This window comes from Eptatretus burgeri, chromosome 9 (genome assembly GCF_056783735.1).
Source record: "Eptatretus burgeri isolate ZD-2024b chromosome 9, Ebu_testis_v1, whole genome shotgun sequence".
In the NCBI taxonomy this organism is placed as follows: Eukaryota; Metazoa; Chordata; class Myxini; order Myxiniformes; family Myxinidae; genus Eptatretus; species Eptatretus burgeri.
The window spans coordinates 88,139,682-88,156,063 of record NC_140969.1 but is presented as its reverse complement, the minus strand read 5'-3'; the positions used below and the strand labels follow the sequence as shown (position 1 = coordinate 88,156,063).

Sequence of the window (16,382 nt, the reverse complement as noted above, 5' to 3'; positions counted from 1 at the left end):
CATAACTTTTTGAGATATCGTGTTGTATATCATTTTATCCCCATCACTCAATGGTGAAGAATCACTAAAAAAAATTCTGATCTCACACACACACACACACACACACACACACACACGCACACACACACACACCCACACACACACACACACACACACACACACACACACACACACACACACACACACACACACACACACACACAAGCATTTCAAGGCCATTTTCCCCGCTAAAGCGGGGGTTAGCCTTGCGGGCCCCATGACAATCTTCTCCACTTTACCCTGTTTTCTGCATCTCCCCTTCTTAATCCCCTTGCCCACATTTCCTCTTCCACCACATTTAGCCAAGTTTTTCTCAGTCTTCCCCGTCCTCTACTTCCGGCTACAATCATTTCCAACACTCCTCTCACCCAGTCACTTTCATCCTTCCTCAACACATGACTCAACAATCTCAGCCTGTTTCTCTTCACAACCTCCATCACAGGCTCTCTTCCCATCATATTCTGCAAGTCATCATTTGTCTTCCTCTCTCGCAACGATACTCCGCACATCCACCGAACCATTCGCATTTCCACCCTTTCCAGCCTTTGCTGCTGCTCAATGTTCAGTACCCATGTCTCACTCCCATAAACCATTGTACTCCTCAAACATGTCGCATACACCTTTCCCCTCAGCTTCAACGACACTCCCCTCTTTGTCAGCACGCCACTCAGTTCCCGAAACTTCTTCCATGCACATCTCACTCTAGCAACCGTCGAAGAGTCTGATCCACCTTCTCCATTCAGCATGTCTCCGAGATAGCAAAATGTTTTCACCCCTTCCAGCTTCACACCATCTCCAAGATCCAACTCAACAATTCCTTCATCTGCTGCTCCCTCGATGCACACCTTACACTTGAATGTAGCTGCCACACTGGTTAATGACCCTCTCACCCTACTACATTTTTGATGAACCCATTCAGCACACATTGTACACTGAATGGAGTTCACTCCGACACCCTTCCTGCACACAGCACACGGCCACTTCCCAGTCCTTTCCACCTCACCACATGCTTTACCACTTGCCATCACCTTCATCTTTCCGATATTCACCTTCAAACCTTTTGCCTCCATACATTCCTTCCACTTGTTCATCTTCTGCTTCTGTCCAACCATACTCTCTGCAATCAACACCAGATCGTCTGCATACAGCAGCTCCCACGGTAAACCCTCCTTTACCCTCCGAGCCAGCACCTCCATCACAACTACAAATAGAAGTGGACTTAGTACCGACCCCTGGTGCACTACTACCCTCATCTCAAACTCACCACTGTTCCCATCCTTCGTCCTTTCAGCTGTGCTTGCTCTCTCATACATGGCCATCACTACTCTGATCAACCATTCCTCCACTCCTCACTTCCTCAATGCCCATGCCATTACTTCACGTGGGACCCTATCAAATGCTTTCTCCAGATCAACAAACCCAAAAAACAACTTCTTCCTCTTCTTCATGCACTTCTCCTGCATCTGCCTTACAATAAAAATTGCATCTGTCGTTCCTCTTCCTGGCATAAATCCAAACTGCATTTCGTCAATCTTTACCTTCTTCCTTATCCTCTTCTCCAACACCCTATCCAATACCTTCATTCCATGCTCCAATAACTTTATTGCTCTATAGGAGCCACAGTCCAGAGGGTCACCTTTCCCCTTGTACAGAGGGACGAGGGTACTCAGTTCCCAATCCAGATCTTCACCAAAATACGCGAAATCCCAAATTTTTTTTGAATCTGTCCGCAACTTTTTAAGATATCTTTTTGACAAGTAGACAGACAGGGGTGAAAATATAACCCCCATCCATCTTCGGTGGCAGAGGTAATAAACTCAACTGTGCACGTTGCTGTGTTCACGAGTTCCACATAGACCGACTCGGAAATCGACGGAGGTTCGAGATTGCTGTGTTATAGCAATGCTGCATAAATACGGATGGCTTCTTTGTGTATCTTGAATATAAAGTTGTATTGTCTGTCTGTCTGTCTATCAATAGAATCGGCCCCACCAGAAGTTACCCAATCATATTTCAGACCGTTGGAATCCTCTTGGCAAATGGAGATGGAAGAAAACATTTTCAAACCAACAAGGTAGGGGGTTCAGGGTGGGAGGAAGACCCCAATTCTCTCAATGTAAATGTTTATCCTTTTGGACCACCCAGTGGTGGGCAGTATATTACAAATCATGACATCGCAGAACTCCAAATTACTTCTGCACAAAGTGCTGGGCTGTCTGCTGGTAATATACAAAGCAGCTCATTCCACTGACATGATTTGTGACAGTCAAGTTACAGGTCGTTTACAACCAGTGAGCACGTGAAAACCAAAGCAAGATCCATCCATTGGGACCATACTTTGGAAAGAGCATCATTGCTGCCAAAGCAGTCTCCTGGGCGATTGGGCACAATCCTGGACAGGTCACCACTCTGACAAAGGATACTCAAATTGCTCAATCATCCCAGCAAGCTAGTACTCATTTGACCAACCTCACAATGATGACAAGCTGAGTCAAACCCACGTGGTATTAATTCAACAGCCAAGCAGAATTTGAACTCAGGACCCGAGGATCCCAAACCTGCCACATTAAGCCAACAGCAGGCATCAAACCAAGATGCTTCCCCAAAAAATTGTGATTTTGCGTTCGGACAGCATTGGCTCAACAATTGAGGATGTGCAGAAAACAGTTGCACTGACTGGTTTCAGATTGTGACCCGAGAACGCAGTGTGGCATGTTGAAACGTACCAATCATAATTTATCTTTCTATAATTCCAGCAATCTCTGTGTGTCTGTCTGTGTGTGACCGCTGTTTCTCGACAACCACTGGTCCAATCAAACTGAAACTTGACAGGTATATTGCTGGTGACTTGAGTATGTGCCTTTTCAAGGTTTGATATTAATTGGACAAATGGTTCCCAAGTTACGGCCATTTATTTGCCAAACCAATGACAGGACACGTTGCTGCGTAGGCGTGGCGACCCATCACCGCCTTCTGGCTTGTCTGTCTGTTTGTCTGTCTGTTTATTGCCGAGAGGTCACAATTTTAAACGATCTTCACGAAACTTCACCACATGGTCGAGTTTGTCATAAGGAAGAAGCCTATTGTTTTTGAGGTCAAAAGGTCAACACAGGCCAAAGGTCAACAACTTCGGTGAGAGTTCTAAAATCCTCAATTTTCATCCGATTGACTTGAAATTTTAAGAGGATTTATATTTCAGGTCACTGAATCTCCCGAACTTACCTCAGGAGTTTTAAGGTGCAACTCACTTTGTCTACCAACAGGGCAAACATGATGACCAAGGAACTTTCCAAAGAAATCAGACAGAAAGTGGTGGAGAAGCACTGTTCAGGAGAGGGTTATAAGAAGATTTCAAAGTCACGCATTATCCCTTTGAGGACGGTGAAATCGATCATTAAGAAGTGAAAGACATATCATACTACCTTGACTCTACCCACATCAGGTCACCCATCCAAATTCAGCAGTCGGGAGAGCAGGAACCTGGCTTGGGATGTCACTGTAAATCCAACAATGACTTTGAACGATCGGCAAGGATCTTTGTCTGAGATGGGGGTCAGTGTTCATCAATTAACAATATCCCGTTGCCTTCACAAAGCTGGCCTTGATGAACAGGTGACAAGAAAGAAGCCATGATTGAAAAAGATGCGTCTTAAAGCTCTTATGGAGTTTGTGAAAAAGCATCTTAATGATCAGGCATGTGGATAAAGGTTTTATCGTCAGACGAGACAAAAATTGAACTTTTTGGTCTAAATTCAAAGCAGTACATCTTTGCGCAAGACTAGCACTTCACATCACACAGTTAACACCATCCTTACTGCCCAGCCTGGTTGTGGCAGCATCATGCTCTTGGGTTGCTTTTAATCTTCAGGGACTGGCAAGCTTGTCAGGATAGAAGTAACAATGGATGGTGCAAAGTATAGGAGAATCCTTGATGAGAACCTGCTTGAGTCAGCCATGAATCTGAAACTGGTTAGGAGATTCATATTTCAGCAGGATAATGATCCGAAGCACAATGGTGAAGCCACACTGGAGTGGTTGAATAAGAAAAAAAATTAATGTTCTTGAGTGGCCCAGGCAAAGTCCTGACTTGAACCCAATTGAACATTAATGGCGAGACTTGAAGATTGCAGCCCATCAAGAATCCCCATCAAACTTGGAAGAACTAAAACAATTTTCACTTGAAGAATGGCCAAATATGTCACAATCTCACTGTACAAAGCTGGTAGAGACCAACCCAAAAACACTCATAGCAGTCATTGCTGTAAAAGTTGCTTCCACAAAGTGCTGACCGAAGGGGTGAACACTTTTTCAACCAGTGAATTTTGATTTGTACATGTTTTTTGCAGGTATTCCTGACATGTAACCTTCTTCAGCTGTAACAGTATTTAGTGTGATCCTTTCAGTTATGAATAAAAAAATGTTCATTTGGAACAATTGTTTCTGCATAATTTGTAATTCTTCTCAATGTGTAAATATTGGGTAAATACTTTTGCAAACCTCTGTCGATATGTTTTAAAGAAGAGATTTTAGCTTCATATTATTCACAGGAATGACAAAAGACAAAATTCACAATAAAATAAGAAAAGGAAACCCAACCCTAACCTTACATTGAAACCCAAACCCGAACACACCAAACCCAAAGCCAACCCTAACCTCACACCCCAAACCCAAGTCTAATCCCAAGATGATTTTCATTTTCACACTGATTTATAAAAAACAACTTTAAGAATCATTATTTTTTAAACAGTTTATTAATTTTTTTTCTTTTTTTTAGCAGTTCAATAACAGTACAAGATCAATCCAGTCTTTCAACTCAACAAAGATTTCTGTCTTTTTTTCTTCTCGTTCTGTCTTGAGAATGAAGTTTAAGTTATTTCAAGTTTGAGGAAGTGGAAAGGAGGAGATATATTGCAAATTTGTCTCAAGAAATCTCAGGTCTTCCCAGCACTTTCTTGATATTGCTGAAAAAGAATAAATAAATAAATACATTACATGTCTAATATCGAATTAAATACTATGTAATTTCATTAATTATTAATCACCTGCATTTACCACTCATCAAGCACTATCCAACCAAGAACGACAAGGATAGGTCGGTTGAGAACTTCAAAGGTCTCCAAGATAGAAACCACTTTTGGAGTCTCCAAGGTAGGTCTCATATTTTGAGCCATCAAGGCAAAAGTCTTCCTGATTTTCCAGAATTTTTGGGTCATCAAGGTGGAACTCGTTTTGTGGGTCATCAAGGTGGAACTCGTTTTGTGGGTCTCTGCACACGTATCAGCAAAAGGAAGTGAAAACCACTCAATATCACCGCCATCATCATCTTCATCATCATCATGGCTTCTGACACAATCCTGGAAACACGACTCTCTCCATTGCTTTCTGCATCTCAGTTCAATTTTCCTCTTCTTTTGCCTTCAATTTCACATCTTGATTTTCTTCACCACAAAGACCCACTGGGTTTTGATTGAAGTTTTTCAAACAATTTTAAGACAGTAAAAGTTTATAATTGAAAAAAGCTGGACTTACTACTCGTTGGTAAATGCGACGTTTCGGCGAGAATCCACTCGCCTTGGTCACGGCAGATGATGAAGTGAGGAAGAACTGAAGAAGCTGGAAAATTGTCACGTGACATCCGACCTGCTTCAATTAAACTACCAACATTCTTCGATTTCATTAATTAATTTGATTGCATCGATTTAATTTCCAACGTTCATCGATTTAATTAATTTTAATGATTATCCAGTTGTACACACCGACTTGAAAACAGTTCCATTAACACTCATGGCAGACTTTCACCAATTGGATGATCTGTTTGGTGCTTGTCTGGCTGAGAGTGCAGCAAAACATTCGTTTGTTCCCAACTCTTCTGAGACACAGACAGAATGGGACACGATTGGGGTGAAGAACATGTAGTTTATACAAAGTTTGAAATCATTTTTAATGTAAAGCAAGAATCTTGGCAACTTACATTCCAACCGGTGGGATGGTTTCATTCGAGTGGGTGGAGGAGAGTTAATGAGCACGTCTTCTGAGGGGCCTTTGGAAAAAAAACAATAAAAATATAAAACATTAAACACACTGATATCTTCATCAGTTTGATAACTTGTTCAAGAAAGGGCACAGAAGGGAATGCACTGATGGAACAGGTGACGACGAAAAGATGAAGAATCCAATCGAGGGGAGTTAAACTTGTGATTTATCCTGCGTGGCGATGACCATGTCAATCACTAACCTTCACACCAAAATATTAATTACAATTATCTTCACAATTAAGAACATTCTTCTTCAAAGAAGGAAGTATTAACAGCAATGTCTATAAAAGAACAAGTGGCAAAACTTATTTCAGCTTGACAACACTATCTTGGGGTTTGCTGTGTTCACCCCCAGTGTGTTCACCCCCAGTGTGTTCACCCCAACTGCTGCAAAGTATTGAAGAGTGCTTACCTGTTGAAGGTCCTGCATGTGGTACGACCCCTCAACACCGTGCTGCTTCTGTTGTTGCTGTTGCTCATTTCGACCCTGTTCACCCTTAAGACCTTGAGACCCCGTATGACCTTTTAAACTCCCGTCGATCATTTGACCCCTCAGACATTTATACCCACAGATCCTTTAGACCTGTTGAGACCCCATAGACAAATTTTGATCGCTTTTTTTTTCGAGCCCATACGACCTTAACACCCTTTGAACTGCTTTGACCCCTTTAGAACCCTTTAAACACACACCACACAAACATCAAAAGTCTTTTTACAACACAGACTACTCTTTTAAGCAGGTGATGTGCAAACTCTACCCACCCGGAGGGTGGGTAAACCGTGCTCGTAACCTTATCTAATCGGAAACGACTTGGAAAAACTATTACTAAAATGAAATCAATCTCCTGGAAGTTAGGCAACACAAAATAGAGCCTCTCCTCCTTCTCCCTTGCGAAGTTGGTATTCCTTGTCCTCAATGAGAATCGTCATTGGAACAATCACATTCGCCGTCTCCATCCTCACAATCACATCCGTCATCATCATCATCACAATCACATCCGTCATCATCATCACAATCACATTCGTCGTCTCCAACCTCACAATCACATTCATTGTCTCCATCGTCACAATCACATTCGTTGTCTCCATCCTCACAATCACATTCATTGTCTCCATCGTCACAATCATATTCGTTGTCTCCACTGTCACAGTCACATTCGTCATCGTCGTCATCATCATCTCCACATCCTTATCCTCCCCATCAGCCTCATCTTCTCCATCCACATTCTTGTCCTTTCTGTGAACACACAAGAATCACCAGAACTTCGTTTGAGAGAACATTTATCTGCATCGTGAAAATGTATCAGAGTACCACCAGATAGATAAACTCCAATAACAACATATTCATCAGTTGAGAGGTCCATCGGGATCAGAGTTTGCTGTTCTTAATTGGAAGATCAATCATAAAATGAAGACTTGTGAAGAGCTTTACCGGAGCCGTTTGTTCCTCCATAAATATATCGCCCAAAGCAAGTTGATGATAAATATCACCATGGAGATGATCCCGACAGCATTTTCAAACCTCCCCCATAGCGACACGAGGTCTCCAACGTCCATTTGGACGAAAAGAGAACCTTCCCCAAAGATCTGTGGACACGGATATAACAAGTTTAATAAATTAATGTTATTTCAATGAAAACAGGAATCAATATCCATCATAATGATCCTTAAATGGGATCGTTTCAAACTGAAGTTGAAACCTGACGTTCTGACCACAGGCCCAGCAAACGGATCGAACGATGTAACTTGGTTTCCTTGAAACAAGATTTAAGAGTACATTTGTTCACACCATAATCAAACTGTCATTATTTATTTAATATCACAATCTGCTCCCTTCCGAAAACTTCCTTTTCATACCAACCAATGGGATCTTTAACCCTTTACCCTCTATCCATCAGCGATGGTGCTTCTCTCCGTTTCCCATTTACCTGGTAAGACTTCCTTATTGCACACACTCCAGGACGCACTTGCAGGTGTGCCGGAAACATATTTTCTTGAAATTCTTTGAAAAAACTCAAGAGCATAACAAGGTACGACCACATCGTAGCAACGAATGCGGCAGAATGGTCTAAATCAGGGGGTCGGGAACGTGTGGCTCGCGAGCCAGGTGTGGCTCTTTTGATGATTGCATCTGGCTCGCAGAAAAAATTGGAGTTTGAAACTTGGAAAGCCCAATATTTCTCGCAGAAGCTTTACCTATAGTTTGAATGGTGTCGTGCTTCATTGACGTGCAGGGCTGAACTTGGCAGAAGGAGAGAAGAAAAAAAACCTCCGAATTGTCTGAAGCGGTTTTTGTTTCGTCCAGTCATGCGGCCGACGCGACTCGTGATTTCGGTTCCTCCAATGACGTGCCGCCGCCGAGACACGTCACGGAATTCATCTCGACCAATCACGCGCCACCGCTGAGGCGACTCGTGATTTCGGTTCCTCCAATGACGTGCCGCCGCCGAGACGCGTCACGGAATTCATCTCGACCAATCACGCGCCATCGCTGAGGCGACAGCATCCCAGAGTCGGCCGGCCGCGCCGCACCTCTCGAGTATGTCAGTCCGTGCGCAGGCCAGCCAGACTCACTTGGGTCAACATCTCCCTCTCTCTCATTTGCTCAAAGCTAACCCTTCGACGAAGAAGATGGCGAAAAGAAAAAAAGATGAGGAGTATCGTACATTTCAGGACGAATGGGCCGAAGAATTCGCCTTTGTGGAGAGAGCAGGTTCTGTGGTGTGTCGAATTTGCAATGACAAAATTGCATCGATGAAACGGTCGAATATAAAGCGGCACTTTGACACGCGCCATGCTACCTTTGCATCAAAATACCCTGTGGGAGACAGCAGAAAGAAAGCGTGCCAAGAGCTACTGAGCAGGGTGCAAGCCAGCCAGCAGCAATTCCGCGTATGGACCCGGCAAGGTGACTATAATTCCGCCAGCTTTGCTGGATCTTTAGCAATAGTGAGGAACGGAAAACCATTCACAAATGGCGAGTATGCTAAAACGTTCATGCTGGATGTCGCCAATGAACTTTTTGATGATCTTCCGAACAAAGACAAGATAATCAAACGGATACAAGACATGCCTCTGTCGGCAAGAACTGTTCATGATCGTACCATCATGATGGCAAACCAAGTGGAGGACATAAATACAGCGCCGTTCTTTTCCCTGGCTTTGGATGAGTCAACAGACGTAAGCCATTTGTCGCAGTTCAGTGTGATTGCAAGATATGCTGCTGGTGATACACTGCACGAAGAAAGTCTTGCTGTTCTGCCAATAAAAGGGTCCACAAGAGGTGAGTATTTATTCAAGTCTTTCATGGAGTTCGCTCAAGAAAAAAATCTACGAATGGATAAACTTATCTCGGTGTGTACTGATGGTGCTCCGTGTATGGTGGGGAAAAACAAAGGATTTGTGGCGCTTCTCCGTGAACATGAAAATAGACCCATCCTAAGTTTCCATTGCATTCTACACCAGGAGGCACTTTGTGCTCAGATGTGTGATGGGCAGCTTGGCGAAGTGATGTCGCTGGTCATTCGTGTGATCAACTTTATTGTTGTCCGAGCCTTAAATGGTCGCCAGTTTAAAACACTGCTGGATGAAGTTGGAAATAACTATCACGGTCTGCTTTTGCACAGCAATGTGCGTTGGTTGTCAAGAGGGAAGGTGCTCAGCCGTTTTGCGGCTTGCCTGAACGAAATCCGGACTTTCCTTGAAATGAAAGGGATTGAGCAACGTGATCTAGCCGAAACTGAGTGGCTCCTCAAGTTTTACTATCTCGTGGATATGACTGAACATCTGAACCAGCTCAACGTGAAAATGCAAGGCATTGGAAATACAGTGTTATCCCTTCAACAAGCCGTGTTTGCTTTTGAAAACAAGCTGGAGCTCTTTATCATGGATCTTGAAACAGGTCGTTTACTACATTTTGAAAAACTGAGACAATTTAAAGATGCATGCACAGCAAGTGAGCCCACTCAAAACTTTGATCTCCACCAGTTAGCTGGCTTCACATCCAGTCTCCTACAGTCATTCAAAGCACGCTTTGGAGAATTTCGTGAGCACACTCGTCTTTTTAAGTTCATCACCCATCCAAACGAGTGTTCACTGAACACAGCCGACCTGAGTTACATTCCTGGTGTCTCCGTCAGAGATTTTGAAGCAGAAGTGGCTGACCTGAAGGCCTCAGACATGTGGGTGAATAAGTTCAAGTCACTGAATGAAGATTTGGAAAGAATCGCACGACAGAAAGCAGAGTTGGTGAGCAAGCACATGTGGACAGAAATGAAAAAAACTTCAACCCGAAGACGAGCTGATCATCAAAACTTGGAACGCGCTTCCTGTCACATACCTCACACTGCAGCGTGTGAGTATTGCTGTCTTGACCTTGTTTGGATCTACGTATGCATGTGAGCAGTCATTCTCACATCTGAAAAACATCAAGTCCAACCTACGATCACGTCCAACGGATGAAAGCCTCAACGCTTGCATGAAGCTTAAACTCACCAAGTACCAACCAGACTACAAAGCCATCAGCAAATCCATGCAGCACCAGAAGTCCCATTAATGGTGAGTATTATAACAACATTATTTAAAAGAATAAATTCAGAGGCTTATTATACTCACATTTAGTTGAATTCAGTCTTAAAATATATTATATGGCTCTCACTGAAATAGATTTCCAAATATTTTGCTTTAATGGCTCTCTGAGTCAAAAACGTTCCCGACCCCTGGTCTAAATGTTCTCAAAGGTAAACACACAATGCATCCAGACGATGGTCGTTATGACGCTGCAAGCATTGTTGTCATGGTAACCGCATTTGGTACAAAACAAACCCATTTCAGTTTTCATTGTATCGTCATCCAATTTATAATATGTAATTATATAATGGTATGCCATATTTGCGTACAGGGTGGCCTGAAAGTCGTTTTACCCTCCACAGTGAAGCATTCGTTCTTAAACTCTTCATACACAGGTTTTATTGTGCAGTACTGTACTTTTTTTTTTGTACACCTTGTCGAGGCTCATATGAGAGCGAACACATCTTTATGCACAGCAAGTGGGGGCATGAGACAAGAAGGGGCAGGAGTGGGAAGGACAAAACAGTGGGGAGCAAAGACATTAGGAGATCTGTAGAAGGGAGAGGGATGGGGCGGGGACACGGGGTATACAAGACGGACATTACAGGGACTTTCAGGAAGGAAAGCGGGGAATTTGAAGGAGGTGGGTTTGGGGTGGATTAATGGGGGTAGTAAAGATCAAGGATTTGGATGGGGAATGATAAGAGGTGGTGGTGAACAGCAGTTTTGAAGGCCTGGAGGGAGGAATGGGATTGAACAGAGTGAGGGGGTTTATTTCAAAGGCAGGAAAAAGAGGAACGAAAGAGTGAAGGTGAGCAGTGATTGATGATTTTGGTAGTTTTACCAGAAGGGGGTTGTTAGCGGACCTTCAACGACCTGCGGAAATATTGTGGTGACCAGGCCCGTCGCTATGGGGGGGGGCATTTGGGTGAAATGCCCCCCATGGCGCATCTGGTGCCCCCCCATGGCACATCTGGTGCCCCCCATGGCGCGTCTGGTGCCCCCCCCCACTTGTACACCACCCATTTATGCCCTGTTGTACCCCGTGAACAACTTAGTGTTTAAGGACGAGCGCCCACTGTGACCTTGCTGTTTAAGAGTTCACCTGTGTGAACTAAAACCCTTATTCCAGATGTTCAACGTGGTGAATAATAAAGCCTTCTTGGATAAACTGTTCTTTAATAATATCCTTCTTTGAATAACAGTCAAGAGATAAGTGTGTGCTTCCCAGCGCATCTCCAAAAGCGATTGGCAACACAATACAGTCCAAGCCCACAAGATAAAAGATAATAACGCAAGCACCAACACCAGCAGCCAAGACCTCGTGTCGAATGTCGATGTTGTGGGTGGTTATATGTATATATCGTGGATCATTTAGTTTTAAGGAATAGCCAATCACCGTATTCGACATGGAAACCCTGTTGAGCAGGTTACCTGATTGGTTGTAACTTAGGTATAAATGTAATATTGTCATAATATGATAATATGATTAAGGAAAACACATAAATTTACATTATTAAAGATGAAGTGCACGTGCACCACGTGACCTTCACAACCCATCAACCCTCCATCTTACAAAAGTAATTTTATAATAAAAATTAATAATATGTGTGTTTGTAATCTGCTTACATTTGAAATTATGCAGATAAAACCTGTTTTTGATGGATGGATCAATAAACAAATAAAACCGTCAACCGTCAAATCTCGCGAGACGTGAGATTAGTGACGCGAGACGTGAGAGTAATTGTGGTGAATTGAAGGACGTGACGTATGATCACATGTCGCACGGCTCGTGCACGGGATGGATAAAGCTAAGATTCCGCTCCGTCGGGGGGGATTGTCCCAGGGGCATTGTCGTTTACGGCGGCGGTTCACTTGGTGCTCGTTGAATGGTGAGAATTGAGAATATATCGGACTCCGTGCTTATACTGATTTATTTTGCGGTGATTAGTTGCACGTGTATACCTTACTGCTTGTGTACTCCTTGCTGCACCTGTATTCCCTGATGTGCCCGGAGAAGCGGCTTCAATCAAATGGAATAAAGCCTGCACTCTGAAGGTTCTTCTCTCGTTTTCATTTCAGTAGTGACGCGAGTCACGAGGGACGAGTCACAGAGCACGAGCTCGCAGCAGGAGAAAAGGACGTGGATGATGGAAATACGAAAATGGCTCAGAAAAGGAAAAAATGCAACCGACGAAAATGAAGAAGATGATGAAAGACATGTTGTGGGAGGAGTTGGAGGAGGAGGAAAAGACGATCATGTCGATGAAATACCGACAGAAGCTGGCCAACCTGGCCAAGCCAGCAACGTTAGACCTGCAGCTGGAGCCCCAGCGCAGACAGCTGGCTTTCCACGCTCGGCGGCGCCTCGGGGTCGGGTGTGACTGTCAAGCCGCTTCCCGATGATCTTGGAAGTGAGAGACCGAATCGAGTTGTTCTCCAGCGGTACCCTGGCCATCTGTTGCAGAACAAGAGTCGCTCGTTTGTGTCCTCGTGGTACCAGACTAATGAATGGCTGGAATACAGTGTGCAGACAGATGCAGCATTTTGCTATCCATGTAGGAAGTTTAACACCGCACGTGGCCCAGTGGACTCTACTTTCACAGAGCGAGGCTACCGGAATTGGAAACATGGCGTTGAGAAAGGCATGGGGTTTCACAAACACGCAACTTCAAAGTAACATTTAACTTGTTTTGAGGTGGAAGGAGAATGAGAGGCACATCGATTGTGGTGAGGAGATTTCCACACTCCTCAATGCTGACCAGCTACATAGAAACCGGTACTATGTATCTGCTCTTATTGATGTTGTGGGATTTCTCACCAAAAATGATATACCTTTTAGAGGCAGCCTTGATAATTTTGAGGATATGTCAGACGGCACAGTGGGCTCTTCCTCTCACTTTTAAACTACACACTCAAAAATGAGACGGAGCGAGCCGTAATAAGAGAAAGCAGTCACTGATTTCCTCGAGGTTTGTTGTTGCCTGTACAAATTCTTCAGAAAGCCCACTGTTGCTGCACAGTATAAAGGTGAGCGGTTCAAACGACTTCTTGATCAAAGTTGGATGGGACATTTAGCCACCTTGTCTGTGATCATAGGATCTTTAAGGATATCACATCCTTACTGTCGGAGATTGATGCAGAGCGCGCCTACGGTGCAGAGATGAGGATGGAGGCAGTTGGGCTTTTGCAGGAAGTCTCTGGGCCTGCCTTCATGTTCATTGCTATCTTTGTGCAAAAACTGCTGATGTTGTTCGATGGCCCGAACAGACTCTTGCAGGCAGAGGACATGGACTTGCTAACGGGGTTGGAACTGGTGGCGAGTGCGACAGAGTGTGTGAAGAAACTCTGCTCTGAGGATGAGTTCACTGATCTGTGGAACAAGGCCAACGATGCTCGCACTTCTACACCTGCACCACCAAAACGGAGACGCACAATGCATAAAAACTTGGAACAATTTGTAGTTTTGGAGACTACAGGACAAAACAACGACAATGACAAGACGGAACTGCAGAGGGTTTTTTACAGCGCAATTGACACTGTGCTTGGAGAGATCGCTCAGCGCTTCAGTGAGCGCAACACACAACTCGCCCGTTCACTCGCTGCCTTGAATCCTGAAAATGGTACGTTTTGGATCCCCACTTGCTCCAGCACATCATGACATTAACAAAGTCAACCATCAGTGAAACAGAGTGTGTGGTTGCAAAGCAGTTTATTCGCTCACAGACAGAGAAGCAGCCAAACGAGAGATTGACAACACAAAAACTCCTCTCAACATACCACAAAACGCTGGAAGCCATGCCAAGTGTAGTGACTGCTATGAGACTTGGATTAACATTTGGTGCGTCCACTGCCATGTGTGAAAACTCATTCTCAACATTGAGGAATGTCTTCACTGACCATCGACGGTCCATGCGCCATGCACACAAGGCACAACTGGTATGGCTGGCCTTCGAGAGAGACCTCACACGTAAATGCCTGAATGAATGGAAGGAGAAGGTCCTCAGAAGATTCCACACCGAGACGCGTCACCTTCACCTCTTCTGACAGTGAGTACAGTGGTATAAAAACAATACGAGGGGTTCAGATTGTGTGTGTGACTGCTGGTGATGCGTGTGTGGTTCTGGTTGCAGTGTGGTTGTGGTCAGCACCCGCCGTGGTCGGCTGCTTTGTACTTCTCATGTTTAAGTTAAATGTTGTGTTTGGTGCTTTGCATATCCCATATCATATGCTTTCTGTTTAACCTTACCTCTGTGTAATTGACTGATTTAAATGCGGATCTTGTGGTATCGTCAGGCTGGTCGTATTTGCTGTTGATAGTTTAATGTGGTGATCGCAGGTCATAGCCGAGTGTATCTTGTTTCAAAGTGCACTGATTCTGGTGCCAACCTCCCCCGTTTAGTCATTGTATCTCTGGTATATTAATTTTCTAATGCCAATTATTCAAAACACCTTGTATAAGTGCACCTGAATTGGTGCCAAGTGTCTAATCATTGAATATCTGCATTGTGAATGTGCCAGTTTGTTGCGGCTCTCCTGCATTCGAATAATTTCAGGCCAAAAACATCGAACATATTAAATCGAACTGAGATCAATTTGGTTAGTATGTGACGGCAACCTCAGTATAGATGTGTCAATGCTGCATGAATACAATAGTATACCGGGTCATCAAAAATATTAAATATAATAATTGTGCCCCCCCCCATCCAGTTCATATGCCCCCCTTAATACTGAGCCCTGGCTACGGGCCTGGTGGTGACAAATCACAGACAGAGTGGGGGGGCGAGACCAGAGAGGATACAGTATTAGACAGAAAGACCACTGATCTGGCTGCGGTGAGAGAGTGAGAGACCCAGAGACTTAGCCACATTGCGGGATATACCAATGATCCTAAATGCCTTGGTTTCCACAGCGTTAAGCTGAGAAATGTGAGAGGCAGCAGCACCAGCTCAGAGGGGAGAGCAGAACTCCATCAGGCTGTGGAAAAAAGCTTTGTAAGTGGTTTGGAACTCAGGTGGGCCAATGAAGGACTTTGCACAACAGAGGATTCCCAGTCGGCGACTGGCTTTGGAGGCCAGGTTGGAAATGTGCCTTTCCCAGGAAAAATAATGGCAGATAGTGAGACCAAGAAGCTTAAATGAAAGGACTTCTTCCAGAGGATTGTTGAGAAAGTGGATGGTGGGGGGAGGGGGGGGTTCCAAATGGTCCTTTCAGAGAGACATCGTGAGAGTGTGATATTTGTCAGGATTGAGAGACATGTTCCACGTGTTGGACCAGTTTGTGATTTTACCCAGATCTGCAGAGAGCGAAGAAGCTGCTGCTTGCCACTCTGAGGGATGACAGATGGTACGGCAGAGGGTGGAGTCATCAGCAGAGAGATAAAGAGGATTTTCCAGAGAGTCAGAGAGATCATTGATGAGAAAAAAAAGAGTCAGAGAGATCATTGAGGAGAGATCTTACAATGTAAATTAATCACTCATTGTGCTCCATCATGCAGATACAATGACTCATAAATTAAAAAGAGACTTTGCTTTCAAGATATGCATGTGGATGCATCAAGATATTGAGTAGCGGATGAAATATAACACGTCTCCAAACACGAGAAGCGATATTTATCTATTCCTGAGACCCTATGTTATGTCAGCAAAAACGAGTTCGTCCACTCGCTTTGATTGTTTGTTCAAAGAAGAAGAAGAAGAACACGAACTCATCTCATGGTCACAAATTTTGATGAAGAAG

General features: G+C 44.0%; 2 protein-coding genes and 1 long non-coding RNA gene across 5 annotated transcripts; 1 reads left to right on the top strand and 2 right to left on the bottom strand.

The window, feature by feature from the left end:
• Window positions 1-239: 239 nt before the first annotated feature.
• Window positions 240-1,796, bottom strand: LOC147020566 (uncharacterized). The gene has a single exon (XM_085896717.1). It carries the CDS (start codon window positions 1,356-1,358, stop codon window positions 240-242), a length of 1,119 nt encoding a protein of 372 aa, XP_085752843.1. The 5' UTR covers window positions 1,359-1,796.
• A 2,909-nt stretch (window positions 1,797-4,705) lies between these two features.
• Window positions 4,706-8,341, bottom strand: LOC147020565 (uncharacterized). 3 transcript variants are annotated; one of them, XR_015061873.1, is made up of 4 exons: window positions 6,011-8,341; window positions 5,569-5,905; window positions 5,082-5,305; window positions 4,706-5,000 (listed from the first exon to the last, which is right to left on the bottom strand). It is a non-coding gene; the product is annotated as an uncharacterized LOC147020565 (long non-coding RNA). The 3 variants fall into 3 exon arrangements; XR_015061872.1 differs by having other exon boundaries at window positions 5,569-8,341; XR_015061874.1 differs by having other exon boundaries at window positions 5,092-5,305; window positions 5,569-8,341.
• A 210-nt stretch (window positions 8,342-8,551) lies between these two features.
• On the top strand, window positions 8,552-16,147 carry LOC147020564 (general transcription factor II-I repeat domain-containing protein 2-like). Its single transcript, XM_085896003.1, has 2 exons — window positions 8,552-10,631; window positions 12,726-16,147. Exon 1 carries the CDS (start codon window positions 8,616-8,618, stop codon window positions 10,473-10,475), a length of 1,860 nt encoding a protein of 619 aa, XP_085752129.1. The 5' UTR covers window positions 8,552-8,615; the 3' UTR covers window positions 10,476-10,631; window positions 12,726-16,147.
• Window positions 16,148-16,382: the final 235 nt, after the last annotated feature.

Bases quoted from the DNA above. Each gene is read 5' to 3' on its own strand.
- LOC147020566 (XM_085896717.1), bottom strand. From the start codon at position 1,358: ATGGCCATGTATGAGAGAGCAAGCACAGCTGAAAGGACGAAGGATGGG.
- LOC147020564 (XM_085896003.1), top strand. From the start codon at position 8,616: ATGTCAGTCCGTGCGCAGGCCAGCCAGACTCACTTGGGTCAACATCTC.